General features: G+C 38.1%; 4 protein-coding genes across 5 annotated transcripts; 2 read left to right on the top strand and 2 right to left on the bottom strand.

The window, feature by feature from the left end:
• Positions 1 to 657: 657 nt before the first annotated feature.
• On the bottom strand, positions 658 to 5,316 carry LOC137595858 (adenosine receptor A1-like). The gene is made up of 2 exons (XM_068316210.1): positions 4,275 to 5,316; positions 658 to 4,073 (listed from the first exon to the last, which is right to left on the bottom strand). Exons 1-2 carry the CDS (start codon positions 4,703 to 4,705, stop codon positions 3,437 to 3,439), a joined length of 1,068 nt encoding a protein of 355 aa, XP_068172311.1. The 5' UTR covers positions 4,706 to 5,316; the 3' UTR covers positions 658 to 3,436.
• Positions 5,317 to 10,894: 5,578 nt separating this feature from the next.
• LOC137595859 (adenosine receptor A1-like) lies at positions 10,895 to 13,007 on the top strand. Its single transcript, XM_068316211.1, has 2 exons — positions 10,895 to 11,250; positions 12,058 to 13,007. Exons 1-2 carry the CDS (start codon positions 10,895 to 10,897, stop codon positions 12,710 to 12,712), a joined length of 1,011 nt encoding a protein of 336 aa, XP_068172312.1. The 3' UTR covers positions 12,713 to 13,007.
• Positions 13,008 to 16,849: 3,842 nt separating this feature from the next.
• rplp2 (ribosomal protein, large P2) lies at positions 16,850 to 18,458 on the top strand. 2 transcript variants are annotated; one of them, XM_068315581.1, is made up of 5 exons: positions 16,850 to 16,953; positions 17,685 to 17,808; positions 17,895 to 17,943; positions 18,024 to 18,119; positions 18,342 to 18,458. In XM_068315581.1, the coding sequence occupies exons 2-5, from the start codon at positions 17,686 to 17,688 to the stop codon at positions 18,413 to 18,415; spliced, it is 342 nt and encodes a 113-aa protein (XP_068171682.1). In that variant the 5' UTR covers positions 16,850 to 16,953; position 17,685; the 3' UTR covers positions 18,416 to 18,458. The 2 variants fall into 2 exon arrangements, with proteins under 2 accessions (XP_068171682.1, XP_068171681.1); XM_068315580.1 differs by having other exon boundaries at positions 18,339 to 18,458.
• A 2,363-nt stretch (positions 18,459 to 20,821) lies between these two features.
• On the bottom strand, positions 20,822 to 24,803 carry LOC137595673 (apoptosis facilitator Bcl-2-like protein 14). Its single transcript, XM_068315900.1, has 6 exons — positions 24,591 to 24,803; positions 23,228 to 23,835; positions 22,935 to 23,045; positions 22,610 to 22,671; positions 21,564 to 21,824; positions 20,822 to 21,437 (listed from the first exon to the last, which is right to left on the bottom strand). The coding sequence occupies exons 1-6, from the start codon at positions 24,593 to 24,595 to the stop codon at positions 21,399 to 21,401; spliced, it is 1,086 nt and encodes a 361-aa protein (XP_068172001.1). The 5' UTR covers positions 24,596 to 24,803; the 3' UTR covers positions 20,822 to 21,398.
• Positions 24,804 to 25,134: the final 331 nt, after the last annotated feature.

Here is a 25,134-nt window from a genome sequence, read left to right as displayed (position 1 = left end):
TCTGAAATTACTGCCTTTTTCTTATGATTACTTTTGAAAACAGGCAGTCTAATAGATAGACGATATGTAATTGATGAGGTTGTTGCAGCTTGCACCACAGCTGGGTAACTAAACTCTCACTCTTTTTATGTACTTTTTTATGTACTGTCCACAGTTTCAAGTATGTAGAGACAAGAAGAGTCCAAATGTGTGGAAAGTTGAAATAACTTTTTCTTTTTTTCTGTTTTTTGTTTTTGTTTTAATGGAACTAAAACTGTAAAAACCTCAATCAAAATCAAAATAGACTCACTTTTTGGTATATGTTCCCATATCAATTAACGGTATATCAAGTTTGAACGATGTTGTGTTTTGACGGTGCAGGTTATTACTATTATCTGATCATTTATACATAGGACATCTCAACTTATTCTTTTCAACTTTTGTTTAGCTCTAATGTGAAAACTCTTTATCTTTCTCTCTACTTTGTCTCACAGTTTGACTGGCATGTTTCCACGGCGACCCACAGAGGTATCTGTCCTTAAGGCTGAGGTAGTAGATTGAATAGTTGTGGGGTTCAGAAGCCTCCCTCTGAGATAACTATACAGTCTACTGTCTTTCCTAAGGAGACGGGTTGATCTGCTGCGATTCCAAAGCCTGCGTGCGTATTTGAAATCCCCTGGATAAAGGAAAGTTGGTGGGAACACATCATGTGAGCACAAGACTTAATAACTTCACCAGAGGCAATGGTGGAAAGGGTTTATTAAAAGAGTATACTGTATAGTGAATGATTTTTTTTTTTGGATGTTCATTGGTGCCTGAAATTGCGCCTAGCAAGGTGAGGTAGTAGGTTGTATAGTTTGTAGGATGGAGTAAATCCTACTCAGGCGATAACTATACAGTCTATTACCTTCCTTGAGGGGTACAATGAGTGCCTGGAGCAAAACTCATTCCCACTGAGTGAGTGATGAAAGAGCCACACTGATGCCATCTCGTGGCCAAAGACATTTACCACTCTAGAAATGATCGAGGCTTTGGGACACTCAGTGAGTCTGGGACCAGAATCTACTCTACATTCTGAGGCTGAACAGAGCTGCTATCAGTCCTGACTTTAGAATAGGCTGGTTTATGAGCAACTGTAAGAGAGGTTTTCACCAGTCAAGAAAGAACTTAGCTTTTAGTCATCAGCATGCTGCAGGTATTGAATTTAAAAATAGAGTGATATATAATAATCAAACTAAAAATCCATTCGCCAGCGCCCAATTTGACAGTTTATTACACGTGCTGTAAGTAATGACAACCTGAAATGAACACAGGTGTGCACGATCATTGCTGCAATCAAATATGAATCATTTTCTGTTTATTTACTTTACTTTTTCACACACTCCTGTATCTTGATGAGAATCTAAATATGAAACTTATCATTCATGAATGTGGGTCAAACACTTCTTAGTTTATGATTTTTCGGTTTTCTCACTGAAAGCTGCAGCAGCTTAGAGTAGGTCTTAAGAGTTATAATAACTTGATTACTTGTGAGCTCAGAGTGAAATACAAGCCGTGAAGTTTAACAGACTGGGAGCAGCCGTATAAAGTAGGTTGTAACTCAGCGGTATAATTATTGGATACATGAATTATAAAGAAATTTAAAAAATCTAATGTTTCTATCTGATATCTGCAGTCTGGCATGTTAATGGTGGTCAGTTTCCTGAATCTGATGTATTACAGTGGCTACCTCTCTTCAACTAAATGGGAGAAAATGTAGGAAAAAGTTACCAACCAAACTTTAATATCTTGTGAAAGTTGGTAACTTTAAGACTCCATGATGAGCTTTCAAAATGTCTTTCAAAGAATGCACTAAAAAATGTGCTTATCAATACACAAAGTCAGATAGACCGTTCTTAAACTGCGTTTACCTTAGGCAAATACAGTATAACAGTGTCATGTCACCTAGATGCATTCACTTAAACATGCATGAACTGTTCATGGCAGCAGGAAGCAAACACTTTATTTTTGCACAAGCATTAGTTAAGCACAGCTTTTGTGGTCATGAAATAAACCATAAATCAATTATACATTATCAGCATTTAAAACACTTTTCTGAATATATATATATATATATATATACACACACACACACACACACACACACACACACACACACACACACACACACACACACACACACACACACACACACAGTGTAAATAAGTGGTGCAGAAATAAGAAAGCAAAAAATATCAATACATGGAGGAAGAGGAAACAGAAAAAATGAAGTGTCTACAATGTGACTACAGTCACAGCGAGTTTAATCTATCCATCTATAATCTGTAGTCGTTGACACTATGCAGCATTAAACAACCACCCACACTCAATGTAATCCTACGGGCTATATTATACACACGCTTCACCTATACTGTGTGTTGATGTTGTTGGATTGTGGAAAGAAGCTAGATTAGCACTGTGCTACACATGATGTCACCACAATGAGGCCAAACTTGCTTACTGTCATAACACAGAAACAAAATGTACGGCTTCATAGCAGGAAGTGTCCAGTCCAACACAAGGTGATATGAACATCAGTATTTACTCTACTTGTAAAGCAATATGATCCCTGAGGTGAAGACAGAGATATAGTGGCTTGGGCGTTAGTGGCTCGCTACAAATTTAAATCGCTATGAAGGTCACGGAATCCTGAGGTTCATACGTGTTATCACAAAACATTAATATCCTCACATTAATACATGAAAAATGGCAAAAAGCAATATTTCAGGAAGTGTCTCTTATCTTCTTGCCCAAGTCTTTTGTGAAATAACTGATAGAATACAAAAAAAAAGTACTAAAATAATTGAAACCAACAATTACCATGCAGCTGATTTACAAACTATGTGTTCCATATCTGTTGTAATGGATTAAATTGCATTTTGCAAGTGTTTATGTTTCTGGGATACATGGATAAATGAAGTGCACTGGTGGTATAACAATTATGCTTCGGATGTCTGCATGTTGTTGTGATAGGAAATCAGGTAAATTCCCATGGAATGAATGATGAAGAAGTTGAACTGATACAGAAACAGAAAATAAAAACAGTGATATGAAACTTGATGTGGAGCTAATCCTTTAAAGAAAAGTGGAAGTTTATGCTGCAGGACAGATTTCGCAATGTACACCAGGAAACACACACATACTCAACAATATGTCTGGGTAGTATGACACAGTTCATGAACATGACACAGAAAAACACATATGATTCTGAATCTAATCTAATCATGGCTGTTTTGTTTTTATCCAATACAAGGTAGTTTTTAGTTTTCAATAACTTTTTCATGCTGCAGCTGATTTCCTTTTGTTTTTCACAGTTTTTTGAAAATATTAAATGTCAATAAAATGTTCAATAGTCAATCAAACTTGGTATTCAGGTATAAGGAAGTCCACAAAAAAGTGTTGATTTCTTCACTCATGTTCAGCCACACTGTTCCGCATTACTGCTGAGGTTGTTGTCTGTCGTCTGGCTCATCTGCAATGCTTGTTTTTCTTCTCTGCATGCAATGTACTTTCTCCAGATCTTCACATACGCTGTCTTGATCTTTGGTATTTTGAATGCATATACAACTGGGTTTACAGCTGAGTTAGCATGGGACAGCAGGATGCCGACATAGAAAGCTGTCACCGGTACGTCGTTAGGTCCACCGAAGTAAATAATGCAGTTCATTATGTGAAGAGGGAGCCATGACAGGGCGAACAGAGCCAAGACCAGAGACAGAGATGCTGCCAGCTCTTTCTCTTTCCTTAAGTAGCTTTGACACTGGGATTGGAAAGCGCTGCCTGGTTTCTTGCGCAGGTTTGCTCTGATAGTGCAGAAAATATAGCCGTACAAAACAGTCATCACCAGCAGAGGGATGAAGGTGCATAGAATGAAGTTGAAGTAAACCAGGTAAGACATAGGGATCACTGTTGTAAACCGGCAGATAATAGTAGAGTTGGACAGGGGGTCATGGTTATTCCATCCCAGCATGGGGGCAAAACTCAGAGGTGCTGCAACCAGCCAACACGCTGCCACCACAAGCCAAGAATGCCTCTGTGTTACAGTCATTTTGTACCTAAAGGGAAAACAACATGATCATTATGATCAATACTTTCTGATTTATTTTTGTGTTCTGACCAAAATAAAAAAATAGCATTTTATTATTATGTGATAATACCTAGTACAAATATAATAATTTGAGTTATACTAACAGAAGCATGTGGATCAAACTGTAAAGACAACCAATCAGAAATCAATACTGTCTGATCGAGCTCACCTGAGAGGGATAACCACCCGCAGGTATCTGTCCACTGCAATAGCTGCAAGAGACAGAACTGAGACGAGGGTCAACAAGATGACCACACAGCTGATGAAGACGCATCCGTGGAATGAAGTCTCCACTCGTCCGTCCACCAGCACGGCCATCGGTATGGCGACGCATCCGACCATGAAGTCAGCCACAGCCAGGCAGACGATCAGACAGAAAGTGGGCTGCTGAATGCTCCTACTGGTCCACAGCGCCAAAATAACCAACATATTACCAAGACAGCAGCCAACAGCAATGAGCACCTCCAGCAGAGTGTAGATGATTTCCTCCACTTCCATTGTTCTTTCTAGTGCCTGAAAGGTGATAGCCTTGAATGAGTGTGAAGGTGCAGTGAGTGTCTGAATGCAAGTCCAAATGAGTTCTGCTCTTCTACTTATCATTCATCTTGGTATTATGAAACTTTAAAGGAAGTCCTTTCGCCGCGTCGCGTTTCTTCTTTTTTTTTCTTCAACCCTGTAATGGTTAGCATCAAAGCATTTTGAAAAAATAAATCATGCAAACTTACATGATGTTGTAATAGATGATATGTATGAAATAAAAATGAAGATTCTGAAATAACATTCCCATTAGTTTTGATGGTGGGAGATGAAACTGGTTCCTAGTATTGAAATCAACACTCTGGAGCCTGAAAAGTAAGTTCACTTGGCAACATCAAAACCATGCCAACATCAATCAGTCACTATGAACATATTCATTTCTGAATGTAAGGCAATTTACAGAGAAATTTACTATGGTTATCTATGAGTTTCACAGTAAGTCTTAATTTTTGTTAAACTGTTGCAGGTATTGATGAAGTACATATTATGTAATTTATATTTAGTTCTGAACTATACATGGGAGAGCTTGTGAAACTCAACACAAATCTCACAGCATCTCACCCCATTTACAATTATCAGTACATCTTTAGAAGTATAAGATTCATGATACCAGATGTGCTTACCTCAGGGGATATGTCTGAAGAAATTTCATCTGTGCATGTCTGATGTGCTTATCTTACAAAATGTACTTTTATATCGAACATACAGAATATAGTTTGATTTCTAAAGGTTGTTCATTATTATTATTATTATTATTATTATTATTATTATTATTATTATTATTATTAATTTTCATTATTTATAGTTTCTTTTTAATTTTGATCTACTTGTCTACTTTCATTTTCTTTCCCCAGAGAAAATATTTATCTCCATCTTGAATTGTATTGCGTCACAGTGTCTTATTTAATATGTAATTGAATGCAATTCTGACCTGTGTTCTGCAATGAACAAACAGCAGGAAGGAATTGAAAGTTATCAACTAAATAAAAGAAACAAAAAAGCGAAGTTTATTAGGAAAAACGACAAAATCTCATTGTAAACTTCAGAAGAATATGCATGCATGACAGTCACACAAGACAAACAAACTTTAATCAGCTTACATTATAACACACACACACACACACACACACACACACACACACACACACACACACACACACACACACACACACACACACACACACACACACACACACACACGATGCAGGGACACAGCTACGTTTGGTTTCCCAACATATCCGTCACATTCATTTTCTTTTACTTTGGTCATGGTTGACATGAGTAATTGTCAGATACTGTATTATTAATATTTGTGGTATTGATGATACTCCTCATTCAAGATGCCCAGGAAAATTCAAAGATTATTGCTAATAAAGCAAATAAATGTTGGTATATTTTTGAAATACAATGGCATTTTATTCATGTGAATAAGGGCATGCAAATGTCAATGATATGTAAAGGTGTGAAGACTCAGCTCATGTAACATTATGCTAGAATAAAAAAAGTAGCCCATTGAATCAAAGTTGTGTGGAAGCATAGCAATGTCAGCAAAAATAATGGTTGTAAGTAACTGAGGATAAAGATTTAAAAAACAACACCCACATTTATATTAATTGAGATTCGCTGAAAGGGTAGACATTCTGGACATGACTTTTCAAATGTAAAGTACAATACTGTTAAACCCTGATGATTTGCATCAATCCCACTCCAATCTATGCATCATCAACTAATGGTTCACTTTTTTTGTTTAGTCAAATATCTAAAAATGCATTACTGATTATTTTAAGAAAGTGTCGACATATAACATAGACAACATTGGTATGAATATTTTGTACTTAACATCATTTTTAAAGGAAGTCTTGTTTATAATTAACTCCAGTTTCGCGTTGCTGTGTTCACATTTCCTCAATTGTTGGCAAAGTCAGTAAGTTTTGTTTAGAGGTCCATTCCATCAGTTTCAGATCCTGTATTTGTTCCGAAATCAGTCAGGTCAATTTTAGGCTTGGTTGCTCACATGATCGAGTCTCATCCCAATGGCATCATCCACATGAAAGAGGTGGACTCTTTTCCTTTCCAGGATTGAGATATGATGGCGGTCAACAGTGGTGCGTCATCTTCTTCAAGGATCCATGTAAGACTTCCTGTCTATGCTAACCTTTTACAAAGGAAGGTGACACATTTCAGCTTGAAGAACTGCACACACTACCTGCAGATTCTACAGCATCAGAAAGAAGAACTCAATGCCATATTGTTCACTGTTAGATATGTAAAACACATTTTCTAGATTGCTTAGAGGCAGTGGTTTTACTCTCATCATCACTATCCTTACTTGAATTCCTTGTAGATGCTGGAAGTGACGTATCATCAATTTCAAGTCAGGTTGGATCCAACTTCAAGCCCCCACCTACAACTGGCTCCAAAACCAACCTATAATGTAGGTTTGTTAGTAATGTCTCCAGCATAGAGATCATTTCTGGATGTCTAATGTCCTAATGTTATTCATTTACATGTCATTATGTAACATCCAATCCACCTACAAGGGGTGATGAACACATTTCTAGATCTACAGGAAAACCTTCCAGTATTGTCATTATTATTATTAATTGAATCAAACTGTAAATCAGTTTATCGTAAGTAATTATACCTAAATCTGTAAATCAAAATGTGTTTAACTGTTTATCAAAGGACTCTGTGTGAAAGTACCCACATCCTAAACTATTATCACCCTTTTCCTCTTTGATTCGTTGATATATGCCTAACAAGGATCAGGTCTGAAGGACACCAAAAGTATATACAGTGATCCTTCGTTACTCGCGGTTAATGCGTTCCAGGAACCACCTGCAAAAATGAAAGCCAACAATATAGCAATGAACTATTTATTTTTATTATTTACGGTAATTTAAACATTTATGAACCCTCCAAATACTGATATGAAACCACCTTCTATTTGTATTACCTTTTCCCACACTCTTATAGACCGTCAGCAAATAGAATGCGCGTGACTACTAATTACTAATTAATTTTGATGTAGTCAAATCAAATGCTCAGTGTGATGATATTCAGAATTTTTACTGAGCATGCATAACTATATGTTACTGTCACATTTACTAGGTCCTTGAATCATTTTTTAGAGTGTAGGCAAGAGAAGAACATAAACGCTACAGAAGTACCGGTTATGTTCTGAAACACTAATTCATGTTCAGGAGAAACATTCATATTCAGAAGAAGCATTCATTTTGAAGAATTATCAGTAATGAGAATTAAGAAGATTGTATCTGTTGTACATTTTAAAGGTGCAACTAATTTGATCATTTACATTGTCCCACATTCCTTATAGCCATAATATAGCTTTTACTTTTAGCTGATCTCTAATTGGTCCCATCTACATCAATGCATTTTAAATGAAACACTCATTTAATACTCACTCAGTTTTATGTTTGATTGCACGTAATTCAAGTAAATGATTATATAAACACCTTAATCCTTCTGCAGAGGTTGTTCAATATAGATGCAAACAGAGGCAGCATTTGAAATACATTTTGCACTAAAATGGAAAGCTCAGTGAGGATGCATAGATTTATTTTTATCCTGTTTTGCTGATTGGAACCGGTCATTAAAGTTTCACTGTTCCCTGTAGCGCATCTGCAAGCGGATCCCTGCCAGACTATAATTAAAGTCATTAGTTGTCTTTATGGACAATAATTTTCTGCCTGTTGAGTATCAGAAAATGAAATTATATGCAGGGCTATTTGATAATTTATAATGATATATGTAGAGTACAGGTTGTTATTTCATGATATAAGACCAAAACATCCAATAATTTTCTGTGTCTGTTCCAATTTGAAATGTATTTCCAGGGAAACAAGTAATAATCAATTAGTGATACAATGAAAAAAGAAATTGTCAGACACAAGGAATTGTAACACGCTGGCTACGGGCGAGATGGGCTACACAAGTCCACATGGAAGTCAGACGAGCATTCACGGTTACACTCATGGAGGAATAGGATTAACCAATGTCGTATTAACCGAAATTAATGTCGTATATACATCATTCATGAATACACTTGTGCAAAAGCCGGAGCTTCATCAGACTGTAGTCGACAAAGGAGGGTGTGGAAGCAGGACTCCTGAAACACAAGGTCTCTACTTTGAACCAAAGCTTCAGTAGACAAAACAAGACAAACAGTATCCTAAAGGATAAACCAAAAGCAGGGTCAAAAGGTACAGAACCAGGTCTAAATCCAAAAGTACACAAGTGAAATTTAATAACATTTATGTACTGAAAAAAATGCATGCACTGGCAGAGATAAAGGGGAGAACACGGACTAAATATTCAAAGGAGGCAGAGTAATGTTGGGCGGGTGTTACCAATTAGGACGGGGTCAGTCATCAGACAGGAAGGAAACGCAGGAACACACAGGAAGTAGAATGTCTGAAAGCGCCAAAATTTAAAAAAAAAAGGCACTGGCAACATCTGAGAGCAAACATGATCATAAGGAGGCTTCAGAACAAGTTTGAGATGTTATGGGCAACGACCCAAGAACACACTGAGTCGATGCTTTCTACAACAGAAAGAACAAAATGATGGGGCTGAACAGGTACGTTGAATCTGCGTTCTTCAGCAAACCAAGACCATTTTACTAATTGCTTGCTCAGTGATATTTGCTGCCAACCTCTTCTCATACTCTGGCACACAATTACATTAAGTTTTTTTAATGACTTGAACTTTTGAACTGAATCCTTGTATGCAGTTTAACCTGCAGAGTCTGCATTTCACTGCAACGACTTAAATCATGTTGCGCAAACAAGTATTAGAACTCTTTTCCAATCTGTGAGTTCAAACATTATGGTGTTTCCAATAACATAAAAGTGTTAGACATGCTTTATTAAAAACATTCAACGTTAAAATACCATGCAGAACTATTATTTGACTAATGGTAGCAGATGGACGGTCCGTCACAACTCTAAATGTCCCTCCCGTAATGATGTTATGTGATGAAAGGGGAACATGAGCACACTTAGTGTCAGTCATCTATAAAATAGCAGACAATTCAATCACGCTAAAAGTAATGCAATCTAACAGTAATCGATTTGCAAAAACACGGGCGAAAGGCAAAGAGCTAGATCTGACATTACAGCAGCACATTAATACACTTTACTGGTTATGAATATCGATTGCTTCCTGCCAAAGAAGTAGGCTACTATTATTATTATGTTTTCTTAGTATAATTTCATTTCGTAATGAGAGAAAATATCTTGTAATAGCTGTTCATTAGAAATATGATTGCAACTGGTTAGGTTATGACTAAACTCCGCTGTATAGTCATAAGCCCCCCCGCTGTTTCCCAGAAACAAATTCAGATAGTATCACCACCTTGCTGTTTTATCAGCCAAATGTCTTTATCTCTTTATCAACCCAAGTGTAAAAATAACAAATTGAGTTTAATAAATGCTGCTGGATTGACTATTATTTTTGCATTCATCATATTTCTCCAGTACCCACCTCCTCCTCCGTCGCGGGTCACGGGGTTGCTGCAGCCTGTCCCAGCGGACTTGGGGGATGAGACAAGCCAGACTGCTATAATTTGTAAGTCAAAAATGAATATTGTTTCTAGACATAGAGTTTGAAAACAATCAATTATATTTGAAGTTAATGAATTATTGCCAAGAAAGTTGAAATTGGAGCTTGTCTCTTCAGTGCGTGGAAATATTGACTCTTTTTTTTCCTCTTTCTATGTATTTAGCATTGCATGTTCTTTACCAGCTTGAATGATGATATGAATAAATAATAAGCTATAAAACATAGAAACCATCTTCTGTTGAGTGCTTGTTATTTTTTAACATCTTAATCAAAATGTATCCTGAGCCATTATGTATAGATTCACTCATTGTATTTGCTGCATTAACATTTGGTCAAAAACCACAGATAGAGAGGGAGAGTGGTGCTGCAGTGAGTCAAGTCCCTCCCCTTCATTTTACGACACTTTTTTTTTTTCAGAGACTGTGTAAGAGCGACTGTAAGGACGTAGAAGAGCAGTGGCACACTGGTACTGGAAATCATGCTGAGGATTAACCGTCTAACATCCCTTTTGAGCACAAGAGTCAGTCGTTGTGCAAATGTGGCAATCAGTGAAACTGCACTTATCTCAGCGAGAGGAAGATGTTTTCATTGACACAAACTCCAAAGTGGAGGCTAAAAGTTTCAACAACCAGCTCAGGGTAAAAGGTAGGCAGGACCGGAATGGTAAAAATGTCTTCCTCTCCTGGAATCAAACCTCGGGAAAATGTGGATATAGTGTACATCTCCATCGAGTTAGCCATTGCCCTCGCATCTGTTCTGGGAAATGTGCTGGTGGTGCTGGTTGTTTGCGTGAACCGGGCCCTTCGCGACACCACCTTCTCCTTCATAGTATCTCTGGCTGTGGCTGACATCGCTGTGGGGGTTTTGGTCATTCCTCTGGCCATCGTCATCAGTCTGGGATTCAACACTCAGTTCTACACTTGCCTCTTCCTCTCATGCCTGCTGCTCATCATCACACAGAACGCCATTCTTTCCTTGCTGGCCATTGCCATCGACCGGTACTTGAGAGTCAAGATTCCAACCAGGTGAGGAGAAAGTTTCAAACCAGTTGATGACACTTTCCTGTGGGTTCATGGGTGTCATAAACTGATTGAAGATAGCAGAGGTTAGTTAGTATGGATGATTTTGTTGTAGGGCAGGTGGTGAAACGCAAATTTATGGAAAAGTGATAAATGTTACTTTGATTATGGTTATGGTAAGAATGACTAAATGTTCATGAAGGAGAGCGACAAGAAGCAGATGACATTGACTGTTTCTGTCAACCACAATGCTGAAAATAACATATGATCCAAACTCTGAAATGTGTTGTGAATATTCATCAGCCTGTCAGGAAAACTGCTCCATCTTTACTTAATATCACATATTTGCTCTCAGAACCACCACTCTCTCCAAACAGAAAGTTTTACTGATAACTTTGTTTCCTATGACTATTGCTCGAAAAACAAATAATTAAAACACAAGAACCAGCAGGGTCTTGTCTCACATTTTATTTCTTCTAGCATCAAAGCGTAAAATGTATGCTTTTAGACAAAGACAGTCAATCGAGATGAGGTTGATTCCTGACATGGTGATATAAATCATTTCCAGACTTAATGTAAATCAATACGTTAGACATGCTTTGCTTTTAAGCAAATCAAATTGTTCCAGTCCACTTAAGTAGCTGACAGAGGAACGATTTGTTAAGGGATTTTGGTGATTGCCGATTCAACATTTTGAATAATGATTTCCTCCTGATGACAAAAGCTGAGGATAATAGTTGAAGATTGTGCATGTGTGCATTTAGGTGATTATAAAAAAACTGTTTCCATGTCTGTCCCAATCACCCTACTCAGATACAGCACCCTGGTGACCCAGAGGAGGGCTTATATGGCAGTCTGTCTGTGCTGGATCCTCTCCTTCCTCGCTGGATTGGTTCCAATGGTTGGATGGAATAACCATGACGTTCAGAAAAACATCAGCATTTCCAGCGACATTGTCTGTGAATTCATCACTGTCATAAGGATGGACTACATGGTGTACTTTAATTTCTTTGGATGGGTGGTTGTTCCACTCTCCATAATGATTGCACTTTATGCGGAGATTTTTAGGGTGATCAGGAACCAGCTTAACCGACGTGCCGAAGCGACGAGTGATGGTGAGAGGTACTACAAGAAAGAGTTAAAGCTGGCGAAATCCCTGGCTTTGGTGATGTTCCTCTTTGTTCTGTGCTGGTTGCCCATACATATCATGAACTGTGTCACCTTTTTCTGTCCACAGTGCTACATACCCAAATTTGTTACGTACACAGGCATTATCATGTCTCATGTGAACTCAGCACTCAACCCGATGGTTTATGCATTCAGGATCAAGAGGTTCCGCGTCACGTTGATCCAGATTACTCACCGTTGCACTTCATGCAAACCTACTGAGCCCACGCCATGTCCCACCAGCACACCAGCCCTGATGGATGTGAAGACGTCACAAGGACTGAATCCCTCTCATTATTGACGGTGACATAAGGACCAGTAGCAGCGCTGAGATTCTGTGATATTTGCAATATTCATTCATTCATTCATTCATTCATTCATTCATTCATTCATTCATTCATTCATTCATCGCCTACCGCTTCTTCCGCTGTGGCGGGTCACGAGGAGCTGGAGCCTATCCCAGCTGACTAAGGGCGTGAGGCGGGGGGAAAGCCGGGTGTGACACCAGTGCACTGCGGATCTGCAATATTAGCCTACTAATATCCACAACAAAGGACCACATTGATTGACGGAACGTGTTCATTCGTGACCAGTTCACAAACAGCATCTTTAGCTCATTTAGTTTTAAAGACAACGAGGCTTCATCATAGAAGAATGTTTTCAAAATGCAATGTATTATTTCTACTTCAGGTTTCTTCAATTGATTAATATTGAATGATAATACTGCATGCATGTCAACAAAAGAATTTATATCAAAACTTTTCACATTTAAAAAGCCTGTTTTCACCAGAAAAAGTATTAATATATTTTCTTCTTCTAAATTGTTGATGGTACAGTTCTTGTTTTGTAATTCTACAAATTCAAATAGGATCTAAAGAACATGTAGAGATGGCACTACTTTTTTAATATAAGATTGAATTATGCTCATCTCTTAACTGCAGCATGTTATAAGCATGCTAACATTTTTGAAACATCTAGCAAACAAAGTTTGCTTCGATAACCAAAGCGGTAGGATGAAGTAAACTGTTGACCTCTGGTGCTAAGTGAAAAAAGATCAACATATCTAAAATAATTCCTCCTGAGAGCAGAATGAGGGTTTGTATCAAATACAACCCATCCTAGAAGGATTGGAGTATCCCACTGAATAAAATGAATTAAAAAGCCTTTAACAGTCAAGATGTGTGTGCCGTTACTATGAGTTCCTTTGGGTTCTCAGAAGAATCATTGATCTTTTTTATCCAACCCAAGAAAAAGAGATCACCACATGTAAACATCCAGAGGAGCAGTGAGGATTTCATACATTGCTTCTTTTGGATGTGTCAAAAGCAGAGATCTGCTCCAAAATTCAGTCGTTTCCCAGTGGAACAGTGGCCACTTTTTCTAGACAATCTGTCAGATAGTCAAAAATAGTCCAAAAAGTAATATATAACTAAATATTTTCTTTCAGATCCGCTATGTACCTTGCTACGTGCCTGACTGCTTGGCTAAACATTCCCAAATTTTGCCTTAAAACCAACAGAAAAAGTGACAAAAAGCTCCATCTCCTAAAGCAAAGAGAGTAAAATAAAGTTGTGTATCTGTTCCTTTGTTAGAATCCACTTCAAGCTTTTTCTTTCATGTCTAAACATCCCACCAAGTTTCAGAAACATCTGTTGCTTGGTAACAGATCGCTAAAAACTTAATTGATCACCTAAGCTCCTTAGCAGGTGATGAAAACTTTTGACCTCCTGGTGGAGCCACAGGAAATCTCAGCAGCTCAAGGGAGCTGGTAGGATTCATCTTCCACCTCATTGTCTGCTGTTTTGTCAGTAGCCATACGAGTTCTGCTTTCTATTGATTTATTTTATCACAGAAAACCATTCAATACACACAAAAAAAGAAAAGGCCCTGCCTGGAAGGCACATTCAGAACAAAATCACTAAAGAAAATGAAAGAGGGCTCTGGCACCATCACAGCAATCTCGACATTACTTTTTATCACAGCATGTGGGCTCCTCTTCAGCCAATTCAGCTGGTTTGAGTCATTTATTAAAAGCTGTGGCTAAAGGCTAAAATGCTCTTTACCATTTGTGTAGATTGCCTATAGAGCATTATGCCAAAGTGATTTATTTAAATTCTGAAGCTTTTACTAAAGCTGTGTCAGTTCTGCTCTGTCATCAGTTTGGCTGGTTTCAGTCACACTACCTCTACTTACACAATGAACTAATCTGGGTTTTAAAATTAATCATTTTTGCTACTTGATATATGGGTTTTACATTCATACTACATGTCTAGAGGGAGGTTTATTGTTCTCACATTTATCACCTGTCAGGTATGCTGTGACCATGTAAGAAATTTAGGGTTGAATGGTTTTACATGAACATGGCATCATTCTAAGCCATCATCTTCTGTCTGGTCTCTCTGTCCCTCCTGCACAAACATATCAAGACGTATTCTACCATCTGTCACCTTAATCCTTGCTGAGGGATTGGAAACTGCTGAGTGCTGCCTAATCCCCAGCCTTCGTCTTAATGAGGTAGGAGCTGCAGAACCAGCCTGACATTTACAGCCTTCTCACTGTGCACTTCTGTGACTGTCAGCCTACAGAATACTAGGGGCACAAACATGGTTTAAGTACGGAGACAGAAAGCAGGGATTTTCTACTGAATCTTATCTTCATAGTAGATTTATCTTCTTGGAGGTAAGATCTCACAGTCATAAAATGGTTACAGTAAATATTTACCAAGTTTACAGGAGGAACAGTCAACACTTCATGTGATTCTGGTACATTTACCATCAACAAATGCCTGAAGAAAAAAAAAATGTCATTCACAGCATCAAACAACTGTAAAATGGCCAACGCTGATAGAGAAGAGGATGACCAAGCCTTTGATGACCCGGAGGAAGAGCTGGATGACGAGCAGAAATCCTTGTTACACTTCAGTAAATATGTTGAAGCCAGGCGAGCACTACCATGGGAGCAGTGGACCTTCAGAGAAAAGGCTCAGTTTTATATCGACCGCATGTTTCTAGGGATCTTGGCCATTTTTATCTTTGTGTTTCTGGGAGAGTTTGTCTATAAAATGTGGTATGTGACAAACGTGAAAAAGATTGCATCCTTTGTGTCCGACTCAGTGATCTTCCTCTTCAACTGGCTCTCGTCCAATGAGAGAAAAGAGGAGTTACTTGAATTGTAGGTTAATAGATTTAAGATTTTGTGTGTTTTCTACTGTTTTATGGACATGTGACAGTACCTGTTTCAAGAATCAGTTTATAGCTACATGTAAGTAAAAGACACAGTAACAACTGAATAATGCCTGTATTTTATATTTGATGATGAATTGATAAAAATAAATAATGGATGAAATAAACAAAGTCATTATTTGCCTGCTGTCCTGTCGGCGCACTTGTGACAATGTTATTATTGTGGCATACCTACCTCCCAATCTCTGCCCTTTATTTATTCATTTCATAGCTTACATGTTCCATTCAGTCTGATGCCACTGCCATGTGTTTCATATAAAAGCTAAGTTATCTCTAATGTAACATGTTTAGTTTTGGAATTTGTAGTTACATAAAATATAGTAGTTTCATACAATATAAATTTCTATATTTAGAACCACCTAATAATTCAAGCATGATTCAGGGTGTTAAATTAGGATTTCATAAGATTACTATTCAGCAGCATGTTGACACAGAGCAGTACTGATGTCTTGCAGCAAAAGGATCCTGAGCTCAAATCCACCCTGTGAATTTACCCAGTTTAAGTCGTTACAGAGAAAGAATGTGTACATAGCTGTATCTACAGTACAATCTTACTCAATCAGAATATGTCTTATATACAGTATTCATTTATTCATTAGCTGCTAGCAGTTTAATGGTCAGCACTTACTTAAAAATATTTAATCACAACAGAAATAATGCGCTTTTGTAAATTACTTACATATTTCATTGTGTTTTACCTGTTATCCTTTATAAAAATAGATCGGTAATTATATATCTAAAATGATATTTGTATTCTTGTTGCCTACTATACTGGGAGCTGCCTATTTTTAAGGTGTTTCTAGTTGTGTATTAGAAACAGTCGCTAATGCCACTTTTTCAATTTCTATCACTTCTTGGATTTCATTCAAAAAAATCACAGATTGTAGTTGTGCTGTATATTTTTAAAAAATGTAAGACAAACATCAGACATATTGAGCATTCAAACTTAATAGCTGTCACTTTTCATTGTTAACTGCAATGTTATACAGTATTCCTATTCCAACCAGTAAAATGGACTGTAGGAACAAATACCAGGTGAATTTCAAATGAAAATATCTAGATATTTGAGGAAAATGGTGACGGGAAACCCGAGAACAACGAAGGAATAGACGTAATAGATTTTTTTTTTCACTGATCCAGTTGTTCATTGGTTTAGAGACATGATGACGTCTACGTCCTTGTCCCTAATCGGACCAATGAGATCGATGCATTCCACTGTGCTAGTATTTCCGGTACCACCTCCTTCTCTCTTCCGGTTTGCCAAGCGTGTCTGACGTTTCGTGTCGATTAAGACTTAAAAGTGAGTAAAAACGTGTAGTTTTGGCTGTTTGTGTGTGTTCCTTCCACATCTAACTGCATTTCCTGGGCGTTTGATAATCGTGTAAACATTTTAAAAACGTTGTGTCGTCATTTACACACACTGTCGAAGGAAACCTCCGGGCGCCATGCTAGCTTTGACTCAATCACATGTCAGAGGTGTGACGTATAGCCGGTGAAATGTTTTGTCCAGCTCACAATAGTAACAACAGAATTCTAAACTCTGACCTTTCCTAAATTCCTAACTTACCTGCGTGGGGGAAAAGGTATTTTAAATATTGGGACACCTAATGTTTACATTGGCTCAGCTAACTTCAAACTGAACTCCATGTAAACAAACTCCGGGTCGGAAAAGACGACATTTGTGTCAATTCACGAATAACATTGATTTGTCAAAAACAGAATCATGGTGAATAAGTGAATAATCCTCATTTTTGTGGACACTTAAATACAAAATGGGAACTGAGGCTGAACATGTTGACCATTCAATGCATTTTAAACCCCAAACCATCCGTTGAGAACTCAATAATTCACTGGAAACGTCGTGTCTATTCCAGATACACAAGCTTTCAGCATAAGCAACAAGTGAATACAGCCTGTTCAGTTATTTCTAGTGGAATTTAAGTGTCATACATATAAGCCACATACTTGAGCTTTAGGGTGTCCTTCTTGTTGCTTGTTGACGTAACTTGTTGTGTGTCTTTTAAATTGCAGAATGCGTTACGTAGCCGCTTACCTCCTGGCTGTACTCGGTGGAAACACCAGCCCTTCTGCAAAAGACATCAAGGGAATATTGGGCAGCGTGGGAATTGAGGCCGATGATGAACGCTTGAACAAGGTATCCTATGTAATAACAAAAATTCTTGTGATTTGTTTTCCCGAAAATGGTGTCTTGCTTATATTGAATTCTGCATTTCTTGGCAGGTCATCAATGAGCTAAATGGAAAAGACATCAATGAAGTCATGAACTCAGGTAAAGATCCCTCATCAAGCATTCACTGAACATGAGTCATACTTGATTTCCAAATTAAACGTTTCTTTCCTTTACCACAGGCCTCGCTAAATTGGCCTCCGTACCAGCAGGTGGGGCTGTGGCCGCACCTGCTGCTGCTGGTGGGCTGACAGGAGCCGGGGAAGCACCCGCTGCTGGTATGTAGAAACTCCTCTGGAAACTTGCTAAAATGGATGCCTCCAATGTCTGCAGGGTTGAAGTTCTTAATGACATTTTTATATTGCATTACAATACCACGTCAGCTAAATCATAACGAGAAGTAGCAGCAACCACGATCGGTTCAACTTTGTTTGTCATCAGTGCTGTGAAATAATCTTGTCAACCTGTTATTTGTGACCGTTGATTCTTTTTCTCAGCAGAAGAGAAAAAAGAAGAGAAGAAAGACGAATCAGAAGAGTCAGACGAAGACATGGGCTTCGGTCTCTTTGATTAATCAACATTCTCTGTTAGAAAAGCAATAAAAATGTAAAAGTTTCCACACGTGCCGTTGTCTTTTAATTGATTTAAAAGCAATTATGGTAGATATTCCAAAGAGGTGAGAAACGTTTTAGAGATTATGAAACTGATGAAGCTGATTTTACTTGCTAAAAATAGTCCAGACTGGACATTCATCTGCCTGAGGCAATCCAGACCATCCTGTTGGTCAGAAAACTAAAACCACATAACGGCTCTAGCTTAACCCTTCATTGAGTAAGTGACAACTTTTGGTAATTTGGATTTTCTACGACATTAAAAAAAAAAAAAAAAAAGTTACAACAGGAAGTCCTCCAGTAACAGTCTAAGGTATCATTTTAAATTATTTTAATGAGCAGCCAATAAAGGGTTAAAGGGAAAAGCCATGATACAACTAAACATGAAAGCGATTCTGCCACTATCCTGAACAGGACTGAAATGAACCACTTAGTCACCTTGTTTTGCAGCACCTTTTTTTTGTGAGATTGTTAAAAAAAATTGTGAAAGAACACAATTAAAGAACATGTCTAAGTATTTTATTGACTTCAGTGGTCAGATAAGATGTTTTCCGTGGGAGATGGTTGGACTAATGATAGGTGCAGATTGGACCAGGGGGCCTGAAACCACGTGTATGGGTAGGGTTAACTCAGCTACAGACCTGTTAGCTGTCACAAGCAAAAAGCGTTAGGAAAAAGTCCCCCAGCATATTCAGTGACGTGTGACTTGGTATTCAAATGAGATGTGAGTCATCGACAGAATGATGGATCTGCAGGTATTGAGATTGCTCAAGGCCAAAGTCAGTGGACTTCCCAACACTTGTCACCCTTAAAGGAAATAAAAACATATTTTTTCCCGTTTCCGGATACCATACGTACCAGATGGCTCCTTTAGTGTCATAAACTAAATTAAGGAAGTAAAAGCCTGTTATGTATCAAAAGCTCTGGTGTCATGACTCACAAAAACAATTAGATATCATTTCTTCATGACACAGTAGCTTGTACATTAATGAATTTCCTCCCTTTCTCTATTTTTTTCTGCTATTCTATTTTTCCCTACTTGGTGTTAACATTTGGTACAACTGTATTTTTCCTTGCAGATATTCTGTTTCAACGTGTTTCAACAAGTTCTCTCAAGTTGTACTTGTAGTAGTAATAGTAAGGTTGATTGAATATGGCTGTAACATGGGGAAAATAGAAACCACAAATTCTAGATTTATCATGTAGTGAGAATTTACATAACATTCTAATGTGTGTATCGATGAAAAAGCAAAACTACATTTAAATCCTTAAAACGTGTTCGCATTTCATCATTGAAAGTATAGATTATATGAAAACACAAATATTTTAAATGTTTGACCGCTGGACACAGGATGTCAGCTGCATTGCAGTTAAGTCCAAATCATATTAATTTACTGATCTGGGGATCAATAAAGTGTGAATTATCATTATCATTATCATATCTGACCAGGACTGGTTCAACTGTGATGTCACCAATACTCATCAGTCTATTAGAAGCAGATTGCTTTTCAGTGACTACACACGACACACACACATAGACACACACTTATTTTACTTCCATCGTTCTTTCTTTTTTTTCCGGACTAAGTTCATTTTAAACTCTGTCCTGCTGATTGCACGATCATTTCTTGTGAATATATTAGTTCTGGTTGGTTTCAAATGTGTCTTTCATGAGAAAAGTCTCCTTCCTGCAGGGGATCCTGTTCCACAGAAAAGACGCAGACTTGAATCATGCACTGGCACATCCGGAGTCACATTCCATCTTTCACATCTGTGTATCTCTGCTCCCAACAACCTGCAGTGAACTCAAAGCACCGGGACACACCCATAATTAATCCACGCTGCTTGCATTTCCTGCTGCTGCTTTCAACACATGTTGGAGGCGCAGCAAGGTGTGTCTTCCACACACACAGTCCAATACTACACTTTGCTGTCTTTGCGTATCTGGCGGTATGTAGTGAGGCTAGAGGTGTGGCAGAATCGAGTTCTTCTTCCTCAAATTTACCACAACTAGGTCACTGTCAAGTAGGGCACTGCTACCAAACCTTTTTACATTAGAGTTTAAGCAATATATATAAAAAGTCTGCATGACAGAGGCCACTATATTTCAGGTAATTACAGCACTTTCGACTTTAACAAGCCTTAAAATTTATCTTGTGAACCAATTTACGATCAGGAGGAAAACTGCTGCACGACACACAACAACAACAACCAGACACACCCATCTAAAAGGAACCGAAGCATAGCCTTCAGCTGCATGATATAACACATTCCATTCCACTTCTGGTTGAGAAGAAGTGAAATTCATGGAATAAAAGTTTCCGGTCTGAATATGCACAGAAACATTACAATATCAATACATTAAATATAATTTATTTGAGTATGTCAAATGAATGCCAGCATTCATCGAAGTAAATGTGGCTCACATCTCTTTTTTTCTTCTAGTACATATTTTGTTCAATTTAAAATCCTAGGAATGTAAAAAAAATTCAAAAAATGTATATTGCACATATTTTACCTTAAATATATGAAAGGGAATTGTGTTGTTCTTTTTATATTTAGCAAGGCAACACAGAAAGCATTGAAGCCGACTTAAAGCAGACTTTTAAAAAAAGAACAAAAGCATTACCTGCGTTGTATCACTTGTAGAAGCAACGGCACATCCTCAATACAATACAAGCATTTCAACTAGTTTTCCTACAGAAATCCCGGTACAGCAGAATCCCACCTTCAGCTTTTGTTCTATCACAAACCTTTCAAACTCAAATAAAAATGTAAAATGAATTGCTGTGTCCAAAAAACACAAAATCTGCTGTCCGCACATCATCGATCGAGTCGAGAATTGGAACCTACAGCTCCTCCTGAACTCCATCTGTGGTTCTAAGACAAGTTGACGAATCAACGTTTTGAGTTGAAGCATTGGGTTCTGTTCCTGCCGGGCCCCCTTCAGCCCTCACTGTCAGACAAAGGATGATCCGTACATGCCTGAAAAATAGCAAAACCTCTTATAGTAAACCTCATAGTGTGCATGTTTGATTTTTTTTTCTTATTATTTCTTCAATCTTTACTATCATGTGATTTAAATATCACAAAAAAATGACTGATATTTACCTGTTTGTATTCGAATCGGTCCTGCAGATAACGGTTCCCAAGGCCAGTTATGTGACCTACATTCTGTTTGGACAGCCGGGCTACCTTAGCTGTAAAATCATAGGCAAAAGCCAGCTTGACCAGCTCCGGGGCTGTTGGGAGGACAGTGGGGGGATTGTGGACCGGTGACGCTTCTTTATCCAGATATGCATCAGCCAAAATCTGGAAGGACGAGTATGACATTCGCTGGAAGAAGTTGTCCAGCGTTGGGTTTTCTTTGAGCTGGAGATGAGATTAGAAGGCAAAGACTACCATAAGTAACAAGGGCACGGATGTTAAAATACAGAGATAACATTTTAATGATTAATTGAGGGTTTTTAAAAATGAGTTGAACTGTAGAAATAATTGATAATGTGATTTCCTCACATTCTATTTTCATCTAAATGTTTTTGGGGGTTTTTTCCTAAACAAATGGTCAAATATTTTATGGCCAGACGTAATATATTTAACAACCAATCATCTCGGAATTACTTGAACTGAAAATATAAAATAGTAGCTTGACTCAATCAGCAAGTCAATAAACTAGTCAAACATTTAAATGAATTGTTGCAGCCACTGTGTAGGTCATTTTTGTCCGATCAATAATTAAAGCGACCCGAAAGGCCAAACGTCACATGACATGCTCCTCCTGCCTTGGTTTTATAACTCTCTCTCTCTGCACACACACCTTTTCTCTGGGGCTTTAAAGGAAACACATTATGCAACTCAGAGACTGATGCACCACAAACCCTGAAACAGCTGCATGTGACAGATGAAAGCTAAAAAAAAGAAACGTGAAGTTGTCTTTTCTTTTTCTTTTCAAGTCCGGTCTTCTTAATCATCCTGACTTTGTTCAACTCTAAACTATTTTGCTTATTATCGAAGCCCCTGGTTGTTAAAAATACTTTATATACTGTATATAATTATTTGATAATTAATAGCATCTCAAGCACTGTAAGTATTCCTAAATTATGAAATGCGTCAGTTTCATTTACGAATTTCACAAGCAAAACAGAGATAATATTGACCTTTTTGTTGATGGCATCGCCCTCCTCCTTGGTCAGAGCAATGATCCTGTTGATGATCTCCTCTGAAAAAAACAAAACATGAACAAGCAGAGAAAGATTAGCAAACACTGAACAACTGATAATTAGGATGAAACTTTTCTACAAGAGAAAAGAGGTGAAAGCGTTTTGCCTCTTGTGCTTCAAATGAACGGGTTTTATTTTGTCCCCACATGAACACACACACACACACACACACACACACACACACACACACACACACACACACACACACACACACACACACACACACACACACACACACACACAAAGACAAACATTTTCTCACCATCTGAGAGCGCCAACTCTTCCTCCTTCTCTTGGACCTCCTGGACAATTTTTTCCAGTTCCTGTGACATGTTCTCAAAGTAGGAGTAGGTCGGCTCCACGCTGAGGATGTCTGCAAGGCAAGAACCAATCGCTTGGGAATGTGCGTCTGGAAAATCATCCCGGGTCACCCAAATAACGTGGGTGACCCGGGTGTCCTCTGATTCTGAGGACACCTAGTAAAAGTTTTAGGTCAGTCGTGATCTTTGTTGCTTCTTAACACACAGAGAGACAACCACGTTCCTCTAAACTTACTTTCAACTCTGGTGATGTCATCGGGGTTCAGATCTTTACCGAATCGAGACAGCCGTTTCTTGGACATCCTCCGTTTTATAGATTTTCTTTTCCTAATTTTTTTTTTTTGTGATGTTATCGGGGTTGTCGGCAGGCAGGTGGTCAAAGTTTCAGGGGACTCTATTTCTTGGGAGACCTCATGGATCTCTGGTGGACTTTCTTCCTCTTCATCTTTGTCCTCACTGCCTTTTCGAGAGAAAATGTTGAGTAAACTTCTCCAAAGTGACGGTTTCTTCTTTGTTTTCTTTGGAGGTGGCTTTGATTCTTCATAAATGGGTTCCGGCTGATTTACATGAGATCCCACCACAGAAAATGGACCAATTTCATCATCTTTTGATTCCTCAATCAAGTGAAGAGAAGGATCACTGGAATGTCTTCTTGGCCTTCTTGGAATTGTCACAAATTTCTCCTTGTCCTCCTCCTTCTTAAGTCCGAGGGTCCCGTCGTTTAGGCTGAGGCTGCGTTTGACGTACACCTCCAACAGGCGGATTGTGTCCTTATGAGGAACAAAAATCAGCTGGCCAGCACTGATCTTTCGATTCATCGGCTTTTTATCCATGGCAGGAGAGCTACGAGAAAAAAAAAGAACAAAGCACACTCATTGAATCAGAATATTTTTCAGAAAATTACCATTTTCTCTAAAAAATCACGTGTGCTCTACACAGACACCGAGCTTTCCACGAACGCTTGAGGGGGTGGAATGATTTCTGAATCAATCAATGGAACTGTTAGAAAATTGTTTTCAGAGGAGTTTTACAGAATACTGCTCACTAAAATATTGCAAGAATACACCACTTTTGTCAACATCATTTTTTAAAATGATAAATGAAATATTTATGAGACGAGATAAAACAAAGCAATTTAAAATGTGAAGAGTTTTTCACAATTTTCTAACATTTTAAAGACATCTACCCTTTCACAGACAATACAGTAAAGAAATTCAGAACAAAAATGGGTATGCAGAGTAAAGAGTATTGGAACACAATCAATAGTTGGAGCCATGAACTTCATTGGAAGTTTTTATTTTTATAGCTGACCTAAAACCTTGAATGACAGCCTTCAAACTTCCCACCGAGGCACTTCAGTCTCTGATAATCTGACCCTCATAATTACACTTCTTCACCACAAAAATCTACCTTTAAGTTGGACTCACATCTGTTTTGATAACTTGATGGTTAATTATCGAGAAACAATATTTCCACCTCTTCCTAAATAACTTGTATAAATCGAATTTGAGAAATTCATTTTCAGCAGAAAGAGAGGACTGGTTTGCGTTTGCAGTGAACTGTCATGGTGATAGAAGCTGCTCTATCAATAAACTCACCTCATTTCCTTCTAGAGTCCAGTCGTCGACTGCTTGCACAGATCTCTCAGTATCTAATAAATAATCGATGCCTATCCGCGGGTTCGCCTTAAAAGTCCCGATCGTGGGGACTCTCCGGGAAACGTCTACCTGCAAACCCCACCCATGTTTGGACACGTCTCCGAGCCCTTCCTCTTCCTCACCTGCGGGGACCTGTCGTCATCCGCGGGGGAGGAGAGCCTGGAGCCGGCTTCCTGGTTTCCACGCACAGCAGACGCGTCAACGGATGACAGCCGCTTGTTTACCCGGAGCGGCGATGACGTCACAACGTGTTTCTGGAACGACTGACTTCCCTAAAGGGGAAGAAATTCAGAAGAAATGCTGCATCACGTTTAAGAGAAATATTCTGACGCAATAAAAACTTCAAGAGAAAGTTTCTTAAAATGATATTATACATTTAAAAATGAAAATATTCATCAGGATGTATTCTTTGTATTATTATTATTATTATTATTATTATTATTATTATTATTATTATTATTATTATTATTATTCATCTATTAAT

This window comes from Antennarius striatus, chromosome 5 (assembly GCF_040054535.1).
Source record: "Antennarius striatus isolate MH-2024 chromosome 5, ASM4005453v1, whole genome shotgun sequence".
Lineage (NCBI taxonomy): Eukaryota > Metazoa > Chordata > Actinopteri > Lophiiformes > Antennariidae > Antennarius > Antennarius striatus.
This window is presented reverse-complemented; position numbering and strand designations above follow the sequence as displayed.